Source organism: Anopheles stephensi, chromosome 2 (genome assembly GCF_013141755.1).
Source record: "Anopheles stephensi strain Indian chromosome 2, UCI_ANSTEP_V1.0, whole genome shotgun sequence".
Classification (NCBI taxonomy): Eukaryota; Metazoa; Arthropoda; class Insecta; order Diptera; family Culicidae; genus Anopheles; species Anopheles stephensi.
In genome coordinates this window covers 67,109,762-67,132,426 of record NC_050202.1, presented here as the reverse complement: position 1 = coordinate 67,132,426, position 22,665 = coordinate 67,109,762, and the positions used below count along the sequence as shown (strand labels likewise).

At 46.2% G+C, this 22,665-nt stretch overlaps 3 protein-coding genes across 4 annotated transcripts in view; 1 reads left to right on the top strand and 2 right to left on the bottom strand.

The window, feature by feature from the left end:
* LOC118504371 (tyrosine-protein phosphatase 99A) overlaps positions 1-20,373 on the top strand; it is a 42,246-nt gene extending 21,873 nt beyond the window's left edge. The window contains exons 7-16 of one of the 2 annotated variants that reach the window (XM_036038776.1): positions 689-803; positions 9,931-10,137; positions 10,208-10,485; positions 10,565-10,681; positions 10,766-10,908; positions 14,265-14,557; positions 14,644-15,410; positions 15,479-15,775; positions 15,866-16,134; positions 16,224-20,373. In XM_036038776.1, coding sequence (XP_035894669.1) covers positions 689-803; positions 9,931-10,137; positions 10,208-10,485; positions 10,565-10,681; positions 10,766-10,908; positions 14,265-14,557; positions 14,644-15,410; positions 15,479-15,775; positions 15,866-16,134; positions 16,224-16,821 — 3,084 coding nt within the window. In that variant the 3' untranslated portion in view covers positions 16,822-20,373. Of the gene's footprint in view, positions 1-688; positions 804-8,169; positions 9,734-9,930; positions 10,138-10,207; positions 10,486-10,564; positions 10,682-10,765; positions 10,909-14,264; positions 14,558-14,643; positions 15,411-15,478; positions 15,776-15,865; positions 16,135-16,223 lie in introns of those variants that run through there. The other variant, XM_036038777.1, reaches the window with a different exon arrangement.
* Positions 20,374-20,438: 65 nt separating this feature from the next.
* On the bottom strand, positions 20,439-22,162 carry LOC118504373 (probable methyltransferase-like protein 15 homolog). The gene is made up of 2 exons (XM_036038780.1): positions 22,025-22,162; positions 20,439-21,954 (listed from the first exon to the last, which is right to left on the bottom strand). Exon 2 carries the CDS (start codon positions 21,594-21,596, stop codon positions 20,496-20,498), a length of 1,101 nt encoding a protein of 366 aa, XP_035894673.1. The 5' UTR covers positions 21,597-21,954; positions 22,025-22,162; the 3' UTR covers positions 20,439-20,495.
* Positions 20,439-22,179, bottom strand: LOC118504374 (ubiquinol-cytochrome-c reductase complex assembly factor 2). The gene is made up of 2 exons (XM_036038781.1): positions 22,025-22,179; positions 20,439-21,954 (listed from the first exon to the last, which is right to left on the bottom strand). The coding sequence occupies exon 2, from the start codon at positions 21,911-21,913 to the stop codon at positions 21,605-21,607; it is 309 nt and encodes a 102-aa protein (XP_035894674.1). The 5' UTR covers positions 21,914-21,954; positions 22,025-22,179; the 3' UTR covers positions 20,439-21,604.
* Between the last annotated feature and the right edge of the window lie 486 nt (positions 22,180-22,665).

Here is a 22,665-nt window from a genome sequence, read left to right as displayed (position 1 = left end):
TCCTTGAAGCGGCGGTGTTGAGAAGCCAGCAGTGTTGGCCGTATGTTTTATGGTTTAATGGCTTCCGTCGTGCAAGTGGAAAGTCATGTTTTCGGGAGCTTTCGACACGGGTCCGATGAGTCGCCCGAGGTTCACCGGCGGCAAGTACAGTAGTGTCGCGCGCAGGACGCTGGAGGTGATTCGGACGGTGTAGCAGAAAATCATAATTACCACTAATTTAATGGTGCAAATTCTAACCGAACTGTAACTGCAATTTCGACCTTTGCGGTAGTACGGTAGTACACACACACACCTCCACCGTAAGTAAAACTCGACGGTACGTTTTGTGTACGCACCATCCCATCCGCCTCCAAACCCTTCCAACACTCCACGATAACTGAGGAAAGAAGGATTAGAAACGTTCCAAAATTTCATCCGCTGTCCGGAACGACGAGGTTGTTTGATGGGTTGGTTGGGATGGGGGAAGGGTGTTTGGCGCGAGCGAACAGGGGGTGTAACTTTTTAGGGGTTGGGAAAAAAGGGAGCCTAAAAGTACGTAGCAACCGTCACGATGGCACGATGGTAAAAAGGGGTTATGCATTAATTTCTCTTTCTTACTCATGCTTGCTTTCTCTTTCTCTCTCTCTCTCTCTCTCTCTCTCTCCATTTCTCTTGACCTTTTTCTGTTTACCCAAAAACACCGTTACAGAACCACGAAATTCATAACCTCGAAACGTACACGCAGTATCTGGTCTCAATACAAGTGTTCAACCCGGAAGGATTAGGACCGCCGACGACCGTTCTGGTTATGACAGATGAAGGAGGTAAGTGTAAACCTCATGGACGCCGATGTTGTTGTTGCTTGTTTGGTTGGTTGTTGTTGTTTTTTGTTTCCTTCTTCGTGGGAGTTTTGCATTTGTTCGCTCTATTTCTTAACGACGTGTGTCCCTTGTACCGCAAAGAGCCATCCTAATGGAAGCAATTACAAGTGCAACTCAAAATGGGTTTCGGGTATCTTGCATGCATACAAACCGCTTAACGTCCATCATGGCACAGCATGGGACAGAATGTGGGTGAAAGCAGGTTTCTTTTTGCTCCCACACACCATCCCTTTCGGGTGCCATTGCTTGGCGAAAACAGCGCGATTGTGATAGGCATATGTGAGCTATGCTTAAAGATTGAATTGTTTGTCAAATATACTTATCGTTTCCCATTCATAGGCGAGCAGATGGTTGATTCTCACTCTTGAACTTCAGACATTTTTGTTATGTACTACCATGTTTTGAGAACATTATCAGTGCTCATCATTGGTTTAATTTTTATTTGGATATTCACCATGTTTTGTGACATTTTTGAATCGAAATAAACCGATCGGTAATTAATACTTGTACATTGGTTCTAACAGCAGGTAAATTCTTCGTATTTGTCGATGGCAGTGGATGAAACTTGAATTCTATTCTTAAATTTTTGGATGTTTATTACATTTGTAATCAGCTGTGCTTTTGCAGTAGCTGTGAGGAAGAAGAACATCATTTAATTCGAGTAAAAAAATATTCACTATACATTCCTATAAAAGGTTAGGTAGAAGGCGATAATCATAGAACTTTTCTGAATGTAAAAGGAAAAATTAAACACTAAATAATTATAGAATACTTCTTCTTCCGTGGCACTGCAACCTTTGGAGGGGTCGGCCTACCATTTCTAGCTTTCTGTGACTTAATTTTACCAGTAGCAAAGTAGTTAGCCCTGCGTACGAAGAGGCGGTCTGGATGGGATTTGTGCCTCGGTCCGATCTGTATTATAAATGTTCAACTTCAGAAAAGATGCAAATTATTATAATTTTAAACTACTTTGAGTAATATCCCAAATAGTTCAGCATGCATCGGTCGGACGTACTAATGCTATCCGTGCAGTCTCTTTGTTATACTTTCTGGAAAAGCAATCACTCACTTGATCAAGCTATTCGTTATCCTTAAATACAACAGTATCAGTATGTTGTACATTATATATGCAAAAAATCACGACTAAAGCCCTGATTCATCGTCCTTACTGTTTAACGTAGATTTTTTAATCCAACCGAAAAAACAGTGGTCCTACAAGTTCAATTTGTTTTTTTCTGCTGTTCTTGTGTGAAGCGATCTTAAGATCCTGATATCAATCCCGCAGTACGAGATATCCGGTGGCTTCAAAATTGAGAGAGGAATTTTTGGAACCATTTTTGAACCATTCCCAACTCAGCACAGTATAGCTGAAGAGTGATATAAAATACACCAGCAGTGTTCAAAATATGCTTGTTATTGCATGTGTACAGGAAAAACAGAATCTTCCTCTAAAAAAAAACAGATCGCTTAAAAAACATTCCACACAGCATTCGGGGACACAAATTCTTGTCCGCAGCGGAATATCCTACCGAAGTACCATGAAAAGCCTTTTTATTTCGTTTTGTATCATCCCTTATTAATTTCACACCTTCGGTGTACCTTCCGCATCCGATGGATCTGGTCCGTATCAGCAGTATCGCATCGAAGGCATCAAAAAAAAGTACAGAGGAGGAACTTTTTGTTTACATCACGCTCTATTTTAGTGTGGAATAGAACTAAACTGGTGTAGCGTACGAAACTGTTCTCCCTGCACGACCGTCCGGAGCTTATGGAATGCTTTAGAATTGCGCTACCGCTCGGCAGGATCTATACATCGAAACATCGATCGCTGTGAACGCTGCTGTGTATCTGCATCGTGGAAAAGCGTGGAATTCGATTGACGGTGAAACGGTGCCTTCCTTTTTGCAGCGCTGTTTTATCGTACTAAACCATGCCAAGCTCTTTTTTAATGCCTTGTTTTATGCGTGTGTGTGTGTGTGTGTGTGTGTGTGTGTGTGTGTGTGTGTGTGTGTGTGTGTGTGTGTGTGTGTGTGTGTGTATGTGTCTCTTACAATCATTCCATTCCGGAAAAGTGTCAATGAGAAATAGAGACATCCCGTGGCAGCAAACGTACCCAATGGTTTCGGACAAACACCTTTTACACGCGAATGTTTGAATTTTATGAGCTGTTGGGTGGCACATGGTGGAGTTGGACATGAAGGGAGGGCTGTTTTCCGATTTTTTTTCTTTGTTTCGCTTTTTCCAGCAGCGACATACAGCGACATGGAATTTACAATTTTATGTGATTGCACGATCCAACAGCGAACGCACAATAACGAGATCATCCAAGTACGCAACAAACCGGTGTCGGTGCATCGGTGGTGCATCGATGGTGTTACGCTAGAGGAAAGGGGACATAGAAGGTACGAGAGATCAAAAAAAGATGCAGCCTGTAACGAAAACTGCAGCAGCAGCAGCAGCAGCAGCATCATGATAGTGCAGCATCAAGCCCTACGGTTCTCCTGTCCGTCAAATGCAAGAGAAATCCTACACCGTTTTGAGTAGGACAGCGCTGCATCATGAACCTTTCTGTTTTTTTTTTCGGTTTATTTAGTCGCGCTGCAGCACCTTGCACCTTGCACTTTGCATCCATTGCCACGGACGAATCGCGAGACCATTCGTGAGCTGTGAAAAGGTGACCGAAGATTCCCCGGATCAGTGGACGTTCATGGCGAGATAAAATTGACCCGTCGTGTCAAAAACGTTTGTTTTGCCAGTCGTTTGATTCTTGCTTTCTTTCCCGTTTTTTGTGCCAGGGAAGATTGCTTTTTTCATTCGCTCGAGAATGGAAAATGAAAACTGTACTCTTACTGTCCGCTGGAAAACAGCGGATCCGCTCGATATCTATGCATGGAGCTTTGAGGTTTGGGATTATGCTTTTAATTTTCAACCCCATGCCGTCCGTAGCATATGCAAATGGGAGAAAAACAGCCGAAGATGCATCGATGAGACGGATGGATGGACCGCACTGTATCCTGGGACTAAAGTCACAGTTAACCGTCAGTTCGTTAGTGCATGGAATGGTTCTTGTTTTCCTTCCCCTCTCTTTCTCTCTCTCTCTCTCTCTCTCTTCCCTCCCTCTCCGTTTCTACCACTGCATTCTGCAATATTATTGCATCAGAAGCACGTGGAGCAAGCTGTCCATTTGCATCTGGCTGCCATGGCGCTTATGCAATCCATCTGTTATGCAATTTCTTCCGCTGCGAAACATAATCATTACGGTCGAACAAAAATATATTTTTCCATCGCATGCTTTACATTCCGCCTCGCAACGGAGTGTCATCGTACGAGTGAAAACCTCCCCCCGTGGGGAGGAAAAGGTGGGTGGGAGGCGGGGATGACGGCACCAAAGCAAAGTGCAAAGAACGCGAAACGCAATCGGCCGGAAGGCATGCGATGCGATGGAAAACCCAGCCCTCCAGAACAACCAACAAACCGGAAGGCTTGGTGGGGGCGATGGTGGAGCGCTCCATTGGGGAAAGGTGGTTTGCAAAGGTATAAATGCCTGCAGTGCAGACGCTTCTAATGTAGTACCGTTTCGGGCGTGAAATGATGTCAACGGTGAAGGCAGTAAAAGTTGAAAGCAACATCAACATCTTCCGCGCCGCATTAATCCTGGGGATGTGTAACAGTTTTGCAATTTGCAGCCACGAAAACTCCCATCCGAGCCTTGTCTCGCCGGTGGGAGGAAAAACGGGAAGGGACAAATGCAAGCATTGAAGTCTTGCGCTTTGTCTTGTCGCTGTGCGACTGAAGCGGAGGGCGGATGGGGCACAGAACCCGAAGTGACGTGTTGTGTCCTCGCCGGTGTCATCGTCGTCCTCGTGCATATGTCGAGCGATGAAGACAAAGGACATGCTTTCTTCCTTTTTTTCCTGTGCCGCTCGTGCTGGCAGGGATCAGGAGGGGGTAAAGGGGTATGTCAAGCGCGGAAGGAGTTTCGGGAGACGAATAAATGGTTCATCATTAGCAAAGTACATCTCCCAATGGAAACACTAAACTCAGACGAATGAAAGATGGACAAGAAGGCACACACAGCCTCATTTCATCCTTGGCTCAGTGCAATGACGTTAAAAGGTTGGGCGCACATCGTGACATGGCGAATCCCGGCGGACGACCATCACGGATTGCCACGGCACACACACACATAAACTACTCGGGCATGTTCTACGTGCAAAACCGGCACTGTTAACATTGGAAAAAATGGGTCCATACCTTGAAGGTGCAACCAACTATGCACCATGCAAGATGAAACCCAGACTCTCTAGATTAAGAACGACTCAACGCTCCAATTCGGTGAGCAGCGGTGAGCTACTACCCCGCAGCAAAACATCCTGCCACTTGAGGCGATGTGTCCTTGTGCCATTCGCCTGCGCTCAAGTGGACCAAGTGGGCGAAGAGACAGAGGAGCGAATGAAAAAAAAAACAGCTATACACAGAACTGACATCCATATAATGAGCTTTGTTTTCCATTCGAGCTATGATTGCAACGACGACCGCCCATCTTTCGCTGCTAACGATTTGTAAGGAAGGAATTAGGAAAGGCGGAACTGGCTTTTCTTCTTGGTGCTCGCACTTGTCTGGCAGGGGGCTGGTGGGAGGGTTTGTGCAGCGCTCTGCTGCGCTGCTGCGTACGATCATCAGACGGAAATCTTTTTCTACCTAAGAAGGATGTCCTCCTTTAGTCCCAATCCGATCACAGCACAGCATATTAGGTACACAGCGCGCTGGCGGGATAGTACACTGCACTAAGAAAATTAATTTACAGATTCTGTGCTATCCATTGGTTATAAGCGATGACAGGTTGTAGTTTCCGGTTGCGTTTCCTGGCGATAAGTACGCCCGGTGCATTGAACGTAATGCATACACGCTTCGGGGCGTAGCAGTACGTGCGGTCTAAGGCATCTAATTAAGCGTCACGGAGGCAGCAATTCGAATACTTACTTTACTCTTTGCAATTCAACTCAAACTATTACTAGTTTTTGTTTAAATTCTTCCCACAACCGTTATTGAAACAAGTAGACGAACGTGACCGGGAAAGCAGACATTAAAGACACAAACACACACACACATGCCAAATACCAACCGTTTCAACTCACGCATAAAGTCTGAAGGAAGGAAAATTCCTTGAACTGGGAATCACATTTCGTTACGGTTTTGACCGTGCCAATAAAAAGCGCCTTCTCCTGGATGAGCGCAGTGCCTAGACTCATTGGCAGCCCGTTAACGGGCGCATCATCGATTCCACTTTTCGTACTGCGGGTTACCTAATAGGATTACCGGAGGATGGTTCGTGGTACCGGCTCCGCACTGCACTGGTGTGAAAAATGCCCCTCTCGAAACACTCCGGCACCGTAAGACACCGAAGTGTGCTAGGCAGAGGGGAAAAACAGACCCACAGGGCAATCATCTTTTCCATCGAAGCTGCAAAATAGTACCCTCGCAGAAAAAGGCAAAAAAAACTATGTATGAACGAATTGAACTTTCTACTTTACCAACCAAACTCGTTCCATTTTGCGCTGCGGTAGGATCTTGTGGGATAAGTTTTTTGTTTTTTTTTGTCTGTGCCGAATTTTGATTACCCCCAGATACTAGATTCGTTCCCTTCGGTCGCATCCACAAATCTCCCTCGGGGCAAAGCTTTCGTGAGGGCCGGAAGGTGGAAAAGATTGGGCATTCAATTATAAAAGAAAATTATCACATTTCCACATCTCATCCAATAGGGGGAGTGGTCTCCATCTTGGGCTAACCTTTCGTGAAAGGCTTCGTTTAATTATTATAATTGTTTAGTGTTTCTGGTGGAAATGTGGGTTGGTAGGGTGAAACGATTGGTGCATCATGCTCCGTTCTGCTGCGGGAAAAATTTTCCAACAGAGACACACGACGAGGCTAAGAATTGAAATTATAAGCAGTTCTTGATGCATGGGGGCAGCAGTATAAGCAGTTCTTGATGCAGCAGTTCTTGATGCATACTGTTCCAAGAATTGTGTAGTTTTATTAGATCAAAAAAGTATTTTGCACGCTTTTTATACAAATATGGTGAAAAATCAAAACTCGAAGAATCCGATGGAAAATCGTTTCCCTGGCCGTTGATTTGGCTGAGCAACGTTTTACAAATTGCGTGAATTATAGTAACAAAACCCACCACTAGAGAACGCTTCAAGCGTTTGCACATGGATGCGAAGCGTTCACCCCGTGTGTCCCGGGAGTGGCATCAAGCGTTGAGCCAAGCAAGATAAACATGCAGCGCCCCAACTGACATTTTATAGCAGGCTTATAGCGTTTTTCGAGTTCTTTTAGCTAAATCTCGATGCTTAATCTTGCCTTAGAGAGCAGCAGATTTAGCTAATTATAACAGTTCGAACGCGTGGTTTCACGTAGTTTTTTCACCCATTTCCTTCGGATCCAAGCTGTCATAGGCCAGAGGCGCTATGGCAGCGCAAATCAAAACAAAGCAAACAATAACACTCGGATTAGAATGTGATATGAATGAATGATTTTTTATTTATTCAACAAACCCGTTCATGTTTCTTTCTCTCCGTTGCACTCCTCGTGTTCGCCAGGGTTCCTTTAGGGGGAAAAAACAAGACGGTGAGTCTCAACTCATGGTGCTCTTCGTCGTACATGAGATGCTGCACCATACCTACGCTCTCGCAGAAAACATGTTACGGGAAGCGGCAAACACGAATCGATCGTCACAAAGTGAAGAAACTCCAGGCTACCGCAGCTCACCTACACGCAAATACACGAACAATTCCAACACCATCTGCATTCAAACACCGGGTCATGCGCCTCGGCTTATCCGTGCGCGTGCGGCATCCTCCCTCCATCACATTCAGAACACGACTGTCGCTCAGCGTGCTCAGGGCAGAGCCAATAAGGAAAGAGAGAAGCAGAAATTTGCAGGGGTGTCCAGACGGTTTTAAAATGCGCGCTGCATGCCAGTACCAAAACGGCGCGCGAGAAACAGTTCGAGCGCCCCTGCACACGTGTGTTCGCTCTCTCGCACTCAGGGGCTCTCAAGCGGAAGATCATGGTTCGAGCAGTGCACGGCACATTGCGGGAAGTGAGAAAATGTTTGAGCGCCTCTGCACGCGAGAGCAAACGGGTGTGTGCTGTGCTGCTCGTTCCAACGGCAAACTGGCATGGTGCTGAGCTGCTCTAAGAGCGTAACGAGCATTCGCGCATGAAGCGAGCAGTTATGGCGAGGATCGGGCAATTTTTTTTTGAAATTTAGCCTTTTTTGTATAACAGATGTCAGTTGGGGCTGACAGCTAGACTGTCAAAACAAATATGGCTTTCGAGCAAACCCGTACCGTAGGCAGGGTAGTGTTTAAATATGCTCAAAATTTGGTGAAAATGCGTGCAGGAAAATGGTTCATCCGTAGTAAATAAGGCGAGAAAGTTGTGCGCTCGCTCGGCTACCTCCTCGCATCGGTGTGTGGAAAGCGGTGAAGTGGTTTTTCGCATCGTTCGCAGGGAAATGCATTGGTGAAGAATAAGAGTAAGAAGAGGCAAGCATTGAAATCGATCGAAACACCCGTATCTCCCCCCGTACGCTGGAGAGAAGCAAAGGCGAGCAGAAAAAAAGGAAAACCCGCCCCGACCAGAACCGTGAAAAGTTTGCACTGCTGCTGGCGGCCCTTCTTTGCTCGCCGCAAGTGAATCACATTCCGCATTCTACCGCCGTGCAGCCGTCGTCCCACATTATATCCTATCACCGTGACACCGTGCAATGCTCAATTGATGGCAATTGAAACTGTGAACGAAGCATCCGCCGAGAATTAGTGGGGCGTCCACTTAACTGACCTTTCCCCTGCAATTGACTTTTTTTTTTTCTACTGCACCAAACTGATTACTCAGGGTGGCCGCGCTATCGAGAGAGCAGGATCGGGAGTTTTCGTGTGCGTGTGCGTGTGTGTGGGGTGTTGGTGGTTTGTGCTGATGTGAGGCATATGTTTCAAACGTGTATAATGAAACGAAAATCGAAACTGTCCCGTGCAAGTTGGGCACCGTGTGCCGCCTCCTCCATCCTGCTGCTGCAGACAGTGATGTGCTGGGAATAGAACAAAGAAACCAAAAAACAGGGGGCCGTAGGAAAAAAAAATCAACGGCAACACGACACTTGTGCTCCAGTTGTGCTCGCCAGAAAACCCGGAGGTCGGAAGTGTGGACAGGGAGCACGGTGAACAAGGAACCGGTGCGCGGAGGTGTCGGTGGTGTCGAGTGAACATAACGCAAGGAGTGCAAATTTACTTCCGAATACCGGCCTACACAGACGCATACACGACGCTCACGCCCTACACCGTGTTCCTGTGCCAAAAGGGCCTATCGCTAGTAGTGAAGGAGAGAAGAAAGAAAGAAGTTGAGTTGTAAAGAGGTCGAAATGAAGATGATAACTATTCACAACATGTTCTCGGTGTTGCGGGCCTTATTGATAATGCTCGCTGTTGCCGCAAGCTGCACAGTATGGGCACTTCCTACGGAATCGACAGTTCCGACACGCTCGAACAATTTACCGCTGGAAGCAATCTCGACCACCACACCGTTACCATCGGAAGCTTCGGAGAGCACACCGCCTCTGGCCGCAATGGAGCACGAACCGCCCGGCGCACCCTCCATCCTGCATCCGTACGATGCCGGCGACGGCAGCAGTAATGGTGACGATGCGTTGGATGAGCTCGAGCAAGACTTTGAGGAGCCCCGTGTTCTTCCGCTGAAATCGTCCTCCACCCCGGCAGTGGTTCGTGTTGTGCCGATCGAGCAGGCGGCTAGCAACGATGAACCGCACACCTCTACACACGATCCAACCTTTTCGGCCGATGACGATATTGGTAAAAAGCACCTTTGATTACCACCCGGACCTATCTTTATTGCATTAAAATGCTCGTGATTTATGGGTTAAATATGCATTACATCAATTTCAATGACTGATAAACGGGACACTCGTTTACTATCACCGATTTATGATTGATCTTTGCCATATTTTGATTATTGTATGTGTGCTCTGTTTTTTTTTGCTTTTCCACAGAACCAAGCCCACCTCAGAACCTGACCGTGCTCGAGGTAACATCCACCACCATCAAATTAACCTGGCGCGAACCGGAAAAAGCGAACGGAGCCATCCATGGATACCGGGTGTACTACATCCATCAAAACCAAACTGACCTGCACATGCCCATCCTGAAGCTGAACGAAATGCAGAACTCAGTCTATCACTACACACTTTCGAACTTAAGTAAGTGTTTCGGAGGTAAAACTAACATTGTTTTTTATGGCTAATGCGTTTTCGTTTCCTATTTTTGTAGAACCCTTTTCCGAGTATCGAATCCTGGTGACGGCATTTACGAAAAAGCACGACGGCAAACCGTCCGAGGTGACGCAGCGTACCGATGTCAGTGGTCCAAGCGCACCGAAAGTGGTCAACCTGACGTGTCACTCGCACAACGCACTGTACTACGGTTGGCGCATTCCGCAGACATTCTACAACACCATCGATCTGTACATCATCAGCTATCGAAACATTGCGTACCACGAGTTTCGCGAGATTCGTATCACGGTCAATGCTTCCATCATGGAAACATCGGTAAGCTTGTCTCGTGCGGAAGGGATTGTAATGTGAAACCAAACTTACAATGTATGCTTTTTTTTATTTGCATTGCTAGCTAATCATTCCGAATCTTACGAGCAATGCGGTATACGAGGTGAAAGTGCGTGCTGCATCGGCAAGTGTGATCAATCCCAAGCAAATCATTCTCGGATCGTATTCGGAGCCCCGCAAGGTACGGAGATTCGTTAAAGCGCGTGAGATGCTGTGCTAAAGCTGCTTCCATTTATACTAATTTCATTTTCCATCCCTTCGCTAGATTTCTCTTCAACCGAACTGTGAAAAGGCTCCGTTGAAATCTCAGCGCCAGGCGTATGATGATTACAACTTGGCCGTACTGGCCGGCATTGTGTTTAGTTTCACCGTGCTGCTGCTCATCGTGCTGGCGCTCATACTGTGGAAGTAAGTAACACATGATTACACTAAACTTGATCGTATAAACATTACATAAATGAGCTCCTGCATATCTCAAGAATTTCGTTCGCACATTTACACCTAATGCTTTAATCTATCAACACGTTTTGATAGCAACTTCCCGCATGGATGCGGCATGGATTACCTGCTTACCAAATCAAGCGTTGGCACGATTGCGCGTGACAAGTTTAGTAAACAATAGTGAGACGCGTGCAGTATGCGGCAGCAGTTCCGGGATTTACTTTCGTTTTTAAGGCACCCTCAAATGTGTTATCGATGGGCACAATTGCTTATCGCTCTGTACCTAACATTGCGTGCAATTGGTGTACATTGTTAGCATTAATTTGTCACCGTATGCCAACTAATCACTGTAAAATAAGCGAGCGTAAACCGCAGGTACAGAGCGGAGTCAGTGAGAGTCTAATGCGCCAGGTGCAGCAGGGAGGTAACGGGGCGCAATGTTGTCACGGAGTTTAGAATGGACGAGAGCGTACAAACAACGACCGAACACTGCACGCGTATCCAATTTCAAACATTATAGGGACCTGCTCAGTTGGGCTAGCATGGCCCGTCTTGTGACGTACTCGTCAACAGTGCGATACGATAAATGATGGACGAATGAATCCACCTATGAGTAGCAAGTAGTGTTCGGAGGTCATCGAGGATTCAATTCTCACTGATTGCAAATGAATGTGTAACAATTTGTTTTTATTTTAAAATTATAATCCTTGGTTGGTGTGTGGATTTTATCGTACTTTCAAATACGATTGTACTATTTTGTTTTCTTAATGATATTTCCATCTTGCGTATTTGATGTAAACTATTCTAACGATCATTATCTTCCTTCCGCCGTTCCAATCATTACTAATTGTTATAAGAAAGATAACAAAAACATCACCTTGCGAATCTCAGTTGCACAGTACTGCTCCCGTATCTCTATGCTTCTCAATGGAGCAGGCGAGCGGCGAATGTCGCGAACGGCGTGGTTCAGTTTTTGTTTGACATCGCGCGCTTACGTACGGCAGGCGAGTAGCACCGTCCGAAAGGCAAGTTAAACCGGTCGATCGGTTCGCATCATCACCCCAAAACAACAACGACAACGCAACCGTCGGTCAGTAGTGACAAGGACGATCATAAAAACTAACCTTGTACCCTTAGAGCGCAATAGAGAACGGTGGAATCTGTACGGAACACCACGAATTAAGAAGATGCGTGTGTGCTGTAAATTGCAATGTGATTTGTGGCAGTTTTCTTTTATGATGTTCAGTGTGGTAGAAGTGAATTCGAGAGCGAATATTAACAATTAACGGGAACAGTATCACGAATCGCAATGGATGGAACACAGTAGACACTAGTTGCGACTAGTATGAGCAACTGAGCAACGAGGGAAAAAGTTTGTAATTTTTAGAACCGTTCTGCTTGTTTTTTTGTTGTTGTGAGTGAGTGAATCATTATCACCTGGGCCGTTGTAGCAAACCACAATGCCCCCTTGGTGTGGATGGATTAGGTGAGTTTTGTAAACCGTTTTACGATGGTGGTTAAGTAATGAAACGATCTTATGGTTTGCAGTTTTACTCCGATCGTAAGACACTCATCCGTACAAAGCCCGACCTGCCTCAAGATACTAGCAATCTTGCGTCTTTTATCATGATGATCACATTATCTTCAACATTATTTGTAATTGATTTTTCAATCTGTGCAAGAAACATATTTGCGCTGTGTGTATTCCTTGCTTTTAAGATCGCACCTGCAAGCAAGCAATTGACTGGGCGCAAAACCATTTGTTCCAATACCGATGTGTTCGCTAATCGTTTCCCGGTCACGTCAAGCATATCAATTACGGTGGAATGAATAATTGCGGCAAAGGGTGATGGGTGTGATTCATCGGCAATTCATTGGCCTTTCCGAGAGCAAACACAAAAAAAAGCTACAAATATCATTATATAACGTTATCTCACCTGGTGCGCCGAAAGCTAAATTAGCGTTAAATAATTACTTCGTCACCAGATCCCGGTCTCGGATCAGGGGTCGGCAATGTCGGGCAATGTGTGACAATTCTTTTTTTCACCCATTTCCATATCCGGCGGACGGTGTAATGCTTCTTGTAAATCCGCCAACGTTATCGGAGTGGTGTTTGTAAGGATCATATTACGCGATATTAAGCAGCTTTTCTAACAATTGCAACTAAATTTAAACAAACATAAGCAAACATTTCATAAAGATGTTAAATGCATGTACGGCATGTTAGCTTACATCATCCGTATGCAGCAGTTGCTCTACGAATTTAAGACCTGTACGATGCATATGCTCTTTATAGTTTCCAGTTTGTATTCAAACAATATCCAACATTTTTGCTTCATTGTGTGGAACCATTTGGCTTTTTATAAAAGTTTTAAGAGCTGGCTTCTTCTTCTTCCTTGGCACTACACAACCTCGAGAAGTCCGCTTTTTCTGGCTTTCTGTGACTTGATTTTACCCGTAGCAAGGTAGTCAGTCCTGCGTACGGGAGGAAGCGGTCCGGATGGGATTTGAACCCCGGTCCTGCCGTGTGCAGACCGGCGTCGCTTACCACCGAAACGCCGCAAGAACAGGCCTAACCTGAGCAAATGGACCTTAGAATAAAATAGCTTGCATGTTTATGACCCAGCTTGCTGTACAATTTACCCACCCCTGGGGTCTCTGGCTGATTGTGTTCCCCCCAACGCACATTCAAGACCAGGGCAAACGAATCGGAAATGGCAGTAAAGGAAATGGTTTACGGAGAGGAAAAGACAACATGTTTGTGTTGGACGCGTTAATTTATGGGTTGGCGCGGGATGCGACCGGTCGACACACTACCCTTGTTAGACACTAGGGCACGATATGATGCCTCCCTCCACGGGCCAGGGCACGGGCACTTTGAAATGGGTGATATGACTTCGCGTTGACTCGTTGACTTTTATTGCTGCTTTTATTACGATAATATCGTAACAACGATCAACTTCTTATCAGTCCAGCCTTTTTTTCATAAGATCGTATCGCTTACAGCATTCGGCCGGTGGCAACAATCTGATTTGCAGGTTTTTTTACTCCATGGCCGACGGTGGCAAAAGTAAAGTGTAAAATGTTTGGGGGAGAAAAATACATGAAAATGCTTCATGTGCGAGGTACGCACGCACTGTCGTTATGTTTCCGATTTTTGTTAATAAAAAACGAAGAATGCTGCCTGGTGATTCGATAAGATATGTTTGGCACCCCTTTAAAATAGTAATGTGACAATGCAGGGAATCACGTTTTAAATTATCTATTTCATATCGAGTTACAATCTTGTACTAATTTTCTTTTGTATTGTCTTGCTGTTTTAGGAAGTGCTTCCATGCTGCATACTACTATCTGGACGATCCACAGCCCTGTCAGGGTGCGCAGGCCGGTCTCATCGACTGGGAAGGACCGAGCGAGGTGGGCGGCGAAGTACGGTGCCCCGTGCCGGTGTCCGACTTTGCTAAACATGTAGCGCAACTGCATGCCGACGGTGACATCGGTTTCAGCAAGGAGTACGAAGCGATTCAAGGCGAAGCGCTGAACGATGAGTACCCGTCGGAGAATTCGCAGCATCCGGAGAACAAGGGCAAGAACCGATATTTGAATGTGATTGCTTGTAAGTAGAAACCGCAGTGTTTGATCGAACCAAACAAAAAAAAAACGCAAATAGTTTAATTACTGCTGAATGCTGAATTGTTTTAGACGACCACAGCCGGGTGCATCTACGGCAGGTGCCGGGACAGAAGAAGCATCTTGACTACATCAACGCAAACTTCATCGATGGTTACCAGAAACCGCGCGCATTCATCGGTACGCAGGGACCGCTGCCGGGCACGTTCGATTGCTTCTGGCGCATGGTGTGGGAGCAGCGCGTTGCGGTGATCGTCATGATAACGAACCTCGTCGAGCGAGGCCGCCGGAAATGTGATATGTACTGGCCAAAGGATGGTACCGAAACGTACGGCATCATACAGGTACGGTTGGTGAAGGAGGACGTGATGGCTACGTACACCGTGCGAACGCTCCACATCAAGCATCTGAAGATGAAGAAGAAAAAACAATCGCAAATGGAGAAAACGGTGTATCAGTACCATTACACGAACTGGCCCGATCACGGCACGCCGGACCATCCGTTGCCGGTGATAAATTTCGTAAAAAAGTCCACCACCGCTAACCCACCCGACGGTGGCCCGATTGTGGTGCACTGTTCGGCCGGTGTTGGCCGTACCGGAACGTTCATCGTGCTCGACGCAATGTTGAAACAGATCGAAGCGAAGGGTTCGCTGAACGTGTTTGGCTTTTTGCGATACATTCGGGCGCAGCGGAATTATCTAGTGCAGACGGAGGAGCAGTACATCTTCATACACGACGCACTGGCGGAGGCGATCGCTAGCGGCGAGACGAACATAAGGATGGAAGCGATCGGTGGGTTGGTAAACCATTTGGATTACATCGATGCACAATACAAGGTATGTGGCAGTTGCCAAATAAAAAAACATTTCGGTTTTTAACGTTTTCCCCCCCGCATTTCCGTCAGCTTATCGTGAGTTATCAGCCGAAGGAAATCAATTTGACCTCCTCGTTGAAACCGGTAAATGCAATCAAGAATCGCAGCTCGTTGGTGCCGCTCGAAGGTAGCCGAGTTCATCTCACACCGAAACCGGGCGTCGAAGGAAGCGACTACATAAACGCCACCTGGCTGCACGGATTCCGCCGACTGCGTGATTTTATCGTCACGCAGCATCCATTAATCGAAACGTTTAAAGACTTTTGGCAGATGGTTTGGGATCATAACGCGCAAACGGTGGTGCTACTGTCTTCAGTGGATAATATGGTAAGTGGAACTGTATCATCATGTAAGGTGAAAACCAAACCGGCCTTGTAAACGAAACGAGATTTTACCGCGATCCTTCTGTGCTTCCAGTCTTTCCTGCAATTTTGGCCTAACGAATCGGAACCGATAGAAAGTGACTACTATCGCATTCGGATGGTGTCGGAAACGTCGGAAGATAACTACATCGTGCGGAACTTTGTCATCCAGTCGATACAGGACGATTACGAGTTGAGTGTGAAGATGCTGGAAAATCCGGCCTGGCCCGACATGAACAATACTCGCTCGATATTCGATTTCGCCGTGCGCGTTCATGAACGCTGCAGCGAGTACAGGAACGGTCCGATCGTAGTTGTGGACAGGTAAGTGTGAACAAATTGTGATTTTGGACGTTGTAAGGTTGGAAAACGAGCCACTGACGCCTTTTTTTTTTATTTGTGCTTGCCCATAGGTACGGTGGGTTCCAGGCATGTCAGTTTTGCGCCATAAGCTCGTTAGCAATGCAGCTCGAGTACGATCACACGGCAAACATTTACACCTACGCCAAACTGTACCACAACAAGCGACCCGGCATCTGGACCTCGTACGACGACATCCGGCAAATTTATCGGATACTTTCCTACATGCCCAAAGAGCTCGGGCTACTGAAATGCACCGAGCTGCGTACCGAGTTCGACGATGCCGCGATGATGACGGCGACGCCGGACCTGTACAGCAAGATCTGTAGCAACGGTAGCATTAACAATCAGCTTGCGGGCGGTACGCCGGACGGTGGTGTGGGCAATGGTACCGCGACGACCACCACAACGACTACATCCATAAACCCACCACCGGGTATGACGATTCCGGGCGTGGTTGCCGGCACACCCAACTCCGGCTGTCCGCCGATGGTAACGCTAGGTACGGGCGGAACGACACCACCACCGCAAACCCTCCTACAGAACGGTGGTACGGTGATCGTGAAGATGAACGGGGACGACAATGACGAGCTGTCGGTTGTGGTAGCGACCGGCAACCATCATCTTAACCTGGACCACAATCAGGCGTAAACCGCAACATAACCTTACCTTACTGTACGTGTGTGTGTGCGTGTGCGTGTCTAGGGGAAAAAGAAAGTATTTATTTGCATTTACACACATTTCCATTTATCCGTTTTTCGGGCATGGGTTTATAAATAGGAGGGGGTTGGGTTGGGCAACATGATGGATCGGTGTTGCCCGCAAACTCCGTTGCCACACCTTGACCACTACTACTAGACCGGCTGCAGGCTTTTGTACCGTTTATAAATACGACCAATTTATCGCTAAGTTAAGGAGCAGTATTTCGTATACCGTGTATCTGTAGCGCATACACAGGCGCGCCTTTATATTAAGTTTTGTACGACAGTGCGCGAACTGTTTGTGAGATATTACCATTTTAGTACTCGTTCATCCTTAAAGGACCCGCATCGCGAACATTATATTCCTGATAACAGCTGCGTAACACTAAATCTAGTCGTCGAAAGTTCGATAAGAAAGCAAACGAAACAACGCGCCATAATTGCTGACCGCGAGAAGCGTTTCTGATGGGTGGTTGCTTAATGTTTCTTCCCTAGCACCGCGTACCTACACTCCAAACTATTAGAGGAACCAAGAGCAAACACAGTTATTGTTCCATCCCAGCCGGCTCCTCATCGATTGTAGTGCATTATCTTCCGCTTCCCATGTTGCTTTCGTTGAGGAAAAATTTTCTAACGATAAATAATCATATTGATTATAAGATGGTACAGTGTTTTTTTCTGTTCCATATTTCCACTATTCCGTAAGACGCGCGTGAAGCGTCGGATTCAGTGTTTCGGGTGTAGCGTCGGATTCATTCTGTTGCTCGTGCAACAGAACTGTGCATTTCTGTACGCGCCATTAGATTACGAACGATATATAACTTTTTTTCTTTTTGCTGCTCCAACCGATCACTTTTTTCCCGAGAGCGTTTAGTTAGAGTTGTAAAGAAAAACTGATCAATGAAATGAGTGCTCGCTAGCTCTGGCTCTGGTGCGTTTTATGATATGTTTTCACGGTGTAAATAGCAATTAGTAGTTTTAGTCCGACAGCTAATATGAGCATTATAAGCCCGCCAAACAAAAAAATCTGCTGCGAAACAGGGATTCAGTTAATGTTCGGTAACGAAGTAGAACACTGGCAAGATTAAACAATCCAGGACTGGTTGTGCGCTATACGTAACCGTTACTCCGATGTTCCGAAACTCTTTACCCCTCACATCCCTTTATGAACAATAGAGTTCCACCGTTAACCGACCGACCGTAAGCCATAACTCATTTACCATTGAAATCAGACACACACTGATGCGACGACAAAACCCTAATGGTAAAGCAAACGAATCATGCCGAACGTGGGAAAACGATGAGATATAAAGACTGGTTTTCTAAGCTACTTGCTGTTGACATCACACCAAGCAACTCTGGGCAAACGGACGAAGGACACACACAGAAGACACAGAGCACATACACACAGCATCGTACCGCCACCTTACACATCTAACGATAAAACAAATTAAGAAAAAGAAGAAGGACAGAAGTACATTATAATATTTTAGCGAAAATTACTGAACGACAAGCAACAAAACGAACAAAACAAAGTCATTAGCAGAGCAAGCACAGTGCGTGAGCATTTGCCATTAGCAAACTGTAGGGAGGAAAGGATTTGAATTGAGATTCCTAATATAAGCAAAACATAATAACATTCAAAAGTCGAGTGAAATGTGCCGTGTGCCAAACGAAACAAACCCAGAACCCCGGGAGATAACCAATTTGTTAGGGGAAAAAAACTCATGACGATCAGCCGTTTCGTCGAGGAGAATAACAAATTCTTAAGTTACACTTTTTTGCATCGATATGGCCTCTTCCACATGTATGAGCAAACACACAGAGCAGAAAGCAGGATCTTCTTAGGCAAAGAGAAAGCGCGCACGTGAATTGTACGGTTATTAAACAATGTGATGTGAACTTAGTTTTTAATAGGAAGAAAACGAGAGACCGTCAACAATATTAGACTCGCTTTTCGTATTGTTTCAAACCTCAAACCTCGTCCTGATAGCTTCACAACACTCTTTCCCTGTGCCACCGCGTACGGTTAATTCCCCTTCGTCTAGAGTACGATGGATTTAGCAATAGTTTAGAGAAAACAGACGAAAGCTAACATTAGTTTACCACGAGTACCACGACCGGTATCCTGTAATGTAGAAACAAGCTGATACAACCCATCCGGAAGTAAACCGGCGGACCTTTTCAAACGATAAAGCCTAGCTATTGATAACAGTCGGATGATCAGATTTTTTGTTCAATCAAATATTGCAATCAGCAGTTCTAGTTCCTTGTCCGTACCAGAAAAAAAAAATCCAATCAATGAATTAAAAAAACGAATCGTAAGGCCAGTTTCGTGTAGATCTCGTGTGCCCAAGCAACTGCATTCCGCACGATCCGTGGCTACACCATTCCATAACGCGCGCCGAACACAGTATTAGGAACGGAAGCCCCTTTACTCCTGTAGCCAGTCAGTATTCCGTAAATACAGTACCAAGCGCACGTTTGTTCGTTTGGGATAAAACAAGAACATTCTTTAGAGAAGGAAAAGTGCGAAAGTAAAAAAAACTTCACCAGCGCAAACACGTAGTATAATAACTTCTTCGAAAGTATCGTAGCTAAAGAAAAATACGGCATTCGGAATTTAGGAAAATTTTGCAGAAAATTGCACCGACAACAGGCGCCGCACGTCCGGACGCAATCTTCCGTAGTTGATGCGTCGTAAAGCATATAAACGGGAGGAAGAATGTAAAGTAAATTTAAAAATGTCTCATAAATAATAATAAAAAACAAACGAGGGCACTCTGGAAGGATGAGAAGTTGCTGATGAAACAAAACAAGAACAAAACCAAATTTAAATTAGGCTTGAAATAAATTAAACGGAAACTACTTCCCTGCTGAAACAAAAGCGCTGAAATGATCGGTGAAAAGGGAGTGACTTGAATGTAGAAAGATGCATCGATATATGGTATAAGGAAGCTACACGATTAGGAAGGACATTAGTGGGTAGAATGGGACTGAACGTTACAATGCTCCGAAGTAACGACAGGACAAATGGACCGGGAAAACGATAACGTTTTGTTTTTTGTAACAACCGCTCAAGGAAAGTATGCATTTACGGATAACGAGACATGAAACGAACAAATCAGTTGATCATCGAGAACCAGAGCTACCGTAGACGGGAAGCGAGTGGAGGACAGGGGATGGAAGTAATAGGAAGTTATTCGACTAGAATAGAATTAAGATGGACTTGTGGCTGATATGCCATACCTGAAAGCACAAACAAAAAAACGGAAACCAGGCCAAATGCCCGGTTTGCCGACGAACGCACGCGCAATAATCCTTGCCGAGAGTGCACCGAGGAGCAGGAGCGTGCCAGACCGAAATGACTGGAAGAATCCCCGGGCTTGGAGGAAAGGAGTTTCTTCCCTTTTGGTGGTGCAGTTAGAAATCGAAATAAATACATGTAAAATTTTATGTGGAAAATTAAAACACAAACTGATAATACAAAAACCGTACCCAAGTGTGTGTGTGTGTGTGAGTGTATTTTTTCTTTCAATTCCTATTGTGAAACGCAAAACAATTGCACTCCATGTATGCTATACACTAACACAACTTCCGTTTTGGTTTATTTTGCATGACACCTCAGCTCAATCGTACGGCGGCCCGTAGTTTGGCGGAACGACTTCGCGGATTTTCGGCCACCTCAGTATCGGTCGGTACCAGCACGTGCTTGTTGATCTGCTTCCAGTGCGGTCTCATCATCTCCTGCATCGTGTCCGTTTCGTGTGCCAGCGTGTGGCTAATGTACTGCAACGGAACTTTGCTCGCCACGTCATCCACCACGTGTCCGGTCAGGTGCCGCTTCACGATCGTATCTTCGAGCGAGTGGAACGCGATCGTCACCAGCTTGCCGCCGGTCCGTAGCAAATGCTTCGCCAGCACCATCCCGTAATTGATTTCGTTCAGCTCGTTGTTGACGAAGATGCGCAGCGCTTGAAACGTTTTCGTAGCTACGTGCGCCGGTCGACGGAGCTTATCCTGGCGAAAATCGAACCCGCCACCGACCTCGCCCTGGCTCAAGCAGTGCGCAACGATGCTCGCCAGCTCGGCCGTCGTTTCGATACGCTTGACAGTGAAGCGTGCGTTCACGATCGCTCGGGCAATCTTTTTCGCCTGCTTCTCCTCACCGTACACCTTCAGGATGCGTACGAGATCCGGTTCCTGAATGCGTGCCAGCACATCGGCCGCCGACAGCTGATCCGGACAACGATCCTTATCCATGCGCATATCGAGCGGGCCGTCGCGTGACAGAGAGAATCCGCGGGACGCTTCATCAAACTGCATCGATGAGCATCCGAAGTCGAACAGAATGCCGTTAAAGTATCGCTGCCGGTCGTAACCGTCCACCGTTCGCAGGAGTGCTGGCAGTTCGGAAAATCTGCCCAACAACGGTACAACACGACCGGGGAATTCTTCGGCCATTTCGCACGCCAGCCGATGAGCGAGTGGATCACGGTCCAGGGCGACCACCGTTGAGCCGGGTGCAGCTTCGAGCAAGGCTCGTGTGTGACCACCGGCACCGAAGGTCATATCGATGAAGACCTGTTCACGCTGTGGTTCGAAGAATTTTACCGTTTCCGTGGCCATTACAGCACGATGGAGTGGTGCTTTGCAGCTGGCAGTCGAATAACATTGTTCCAATACGTTTAACCTAACTACACTACGAACGTTGTGCCACAGCATCGTGCGCACTAATCCTTGCGCTGCAGAATCTGTAGGAACTCGGTAGATAACACTTCACGGCACTGTTCGCCAGTGAGTCCGGTTGCGGTAGAATTTAGACTACGCGGATAACGATTCACGTGCACGTCGTTTACGATGTTCTCGAGCGAACGGAACTGCTTTTGGAGCCGGTCGTCCTTCACCGCAACAATGTTGGAGGAACCAAGCACAGCGGTCAGCTGATCCCGCAGGTACTGGCCCAAATCGCGTCCCACCTTACTTTTATCGAGAGGCCACCGCTCCAGAAGACTGAGAAAGTTCTTGTAGTGCTGGGACATAATGTTACACACGTGCCCACGCTGGAAATAGGTAGGTGGATCTGTTTGAGGCGAAAACAATTAGTGATTTTAGTTGTACAGTGGACAACATAGTGGTAGGAAATATCTTACGTTGCTTTAGGATTCGTTGAAAATCTACATTGACAAGCAATTCTTCGAAACGGCAAAAGATTACGCCAGAGATGAAATCTCCTTGTTTTGGATTTGCGAAAAAGTGCGTTGCTTTGTTGTGACAAACGCACAGTGGGTGAATGGAGATGGTGGACGTCCCGGTCATATTGGATGACAGCTATTTGAAAAAATCCATGTTTGTCGGTTAAAAAAAATCCATGTTTGTCGGTCCATGCTTTGCTTGTAGCTTATTCCAATATGATCATTTCTTTATGGATTTTTTTAAATGTGTTGATAGATTATTTTTAAAGTAAAATGTTTTGTTCTATTGGGGTTTAAGAAACACAATCACCCTAACAAAAGAACAATATTTTTTCTCCCGCATTGTGCTATTTTTTACAAATTTGATTGTATTTATAGCACACCCCCCGCGATACGCGATAAACGAGGCACCGTTACGGCCGCATCTTCAAGAAGCGTTTCGCTCGCATCGGAAATGGCTTGCTTGAGCCAATAGGAGCGATTAAATTACAACCGACACCTGAGACCTGACCGGCCGCCACATTATGACACGCGATCGGTTGCTATTTGCATGACTACGTCACGCTTCACATCATACCGCGACGTTTGGCAAACACATT

What these genes read in the sequence shown, in the direction of transcription:
- LOC118504373 (XM_036038780.1), bottom strand. Translation starts at nt 21,596, where the DNA reads ATGCTGTGGCACAACGTTCGTAGTGTAGTTAGGTTAAACGTATTGGAA.
- LOC118504374 (XM_036038781.1), bottom strand. Translation starts at nt 21,913, where the DNA reads ATGTCCCAGCACTACAAGAACTTTCTCAGTCTTCTGGAGCGGTGGCCT.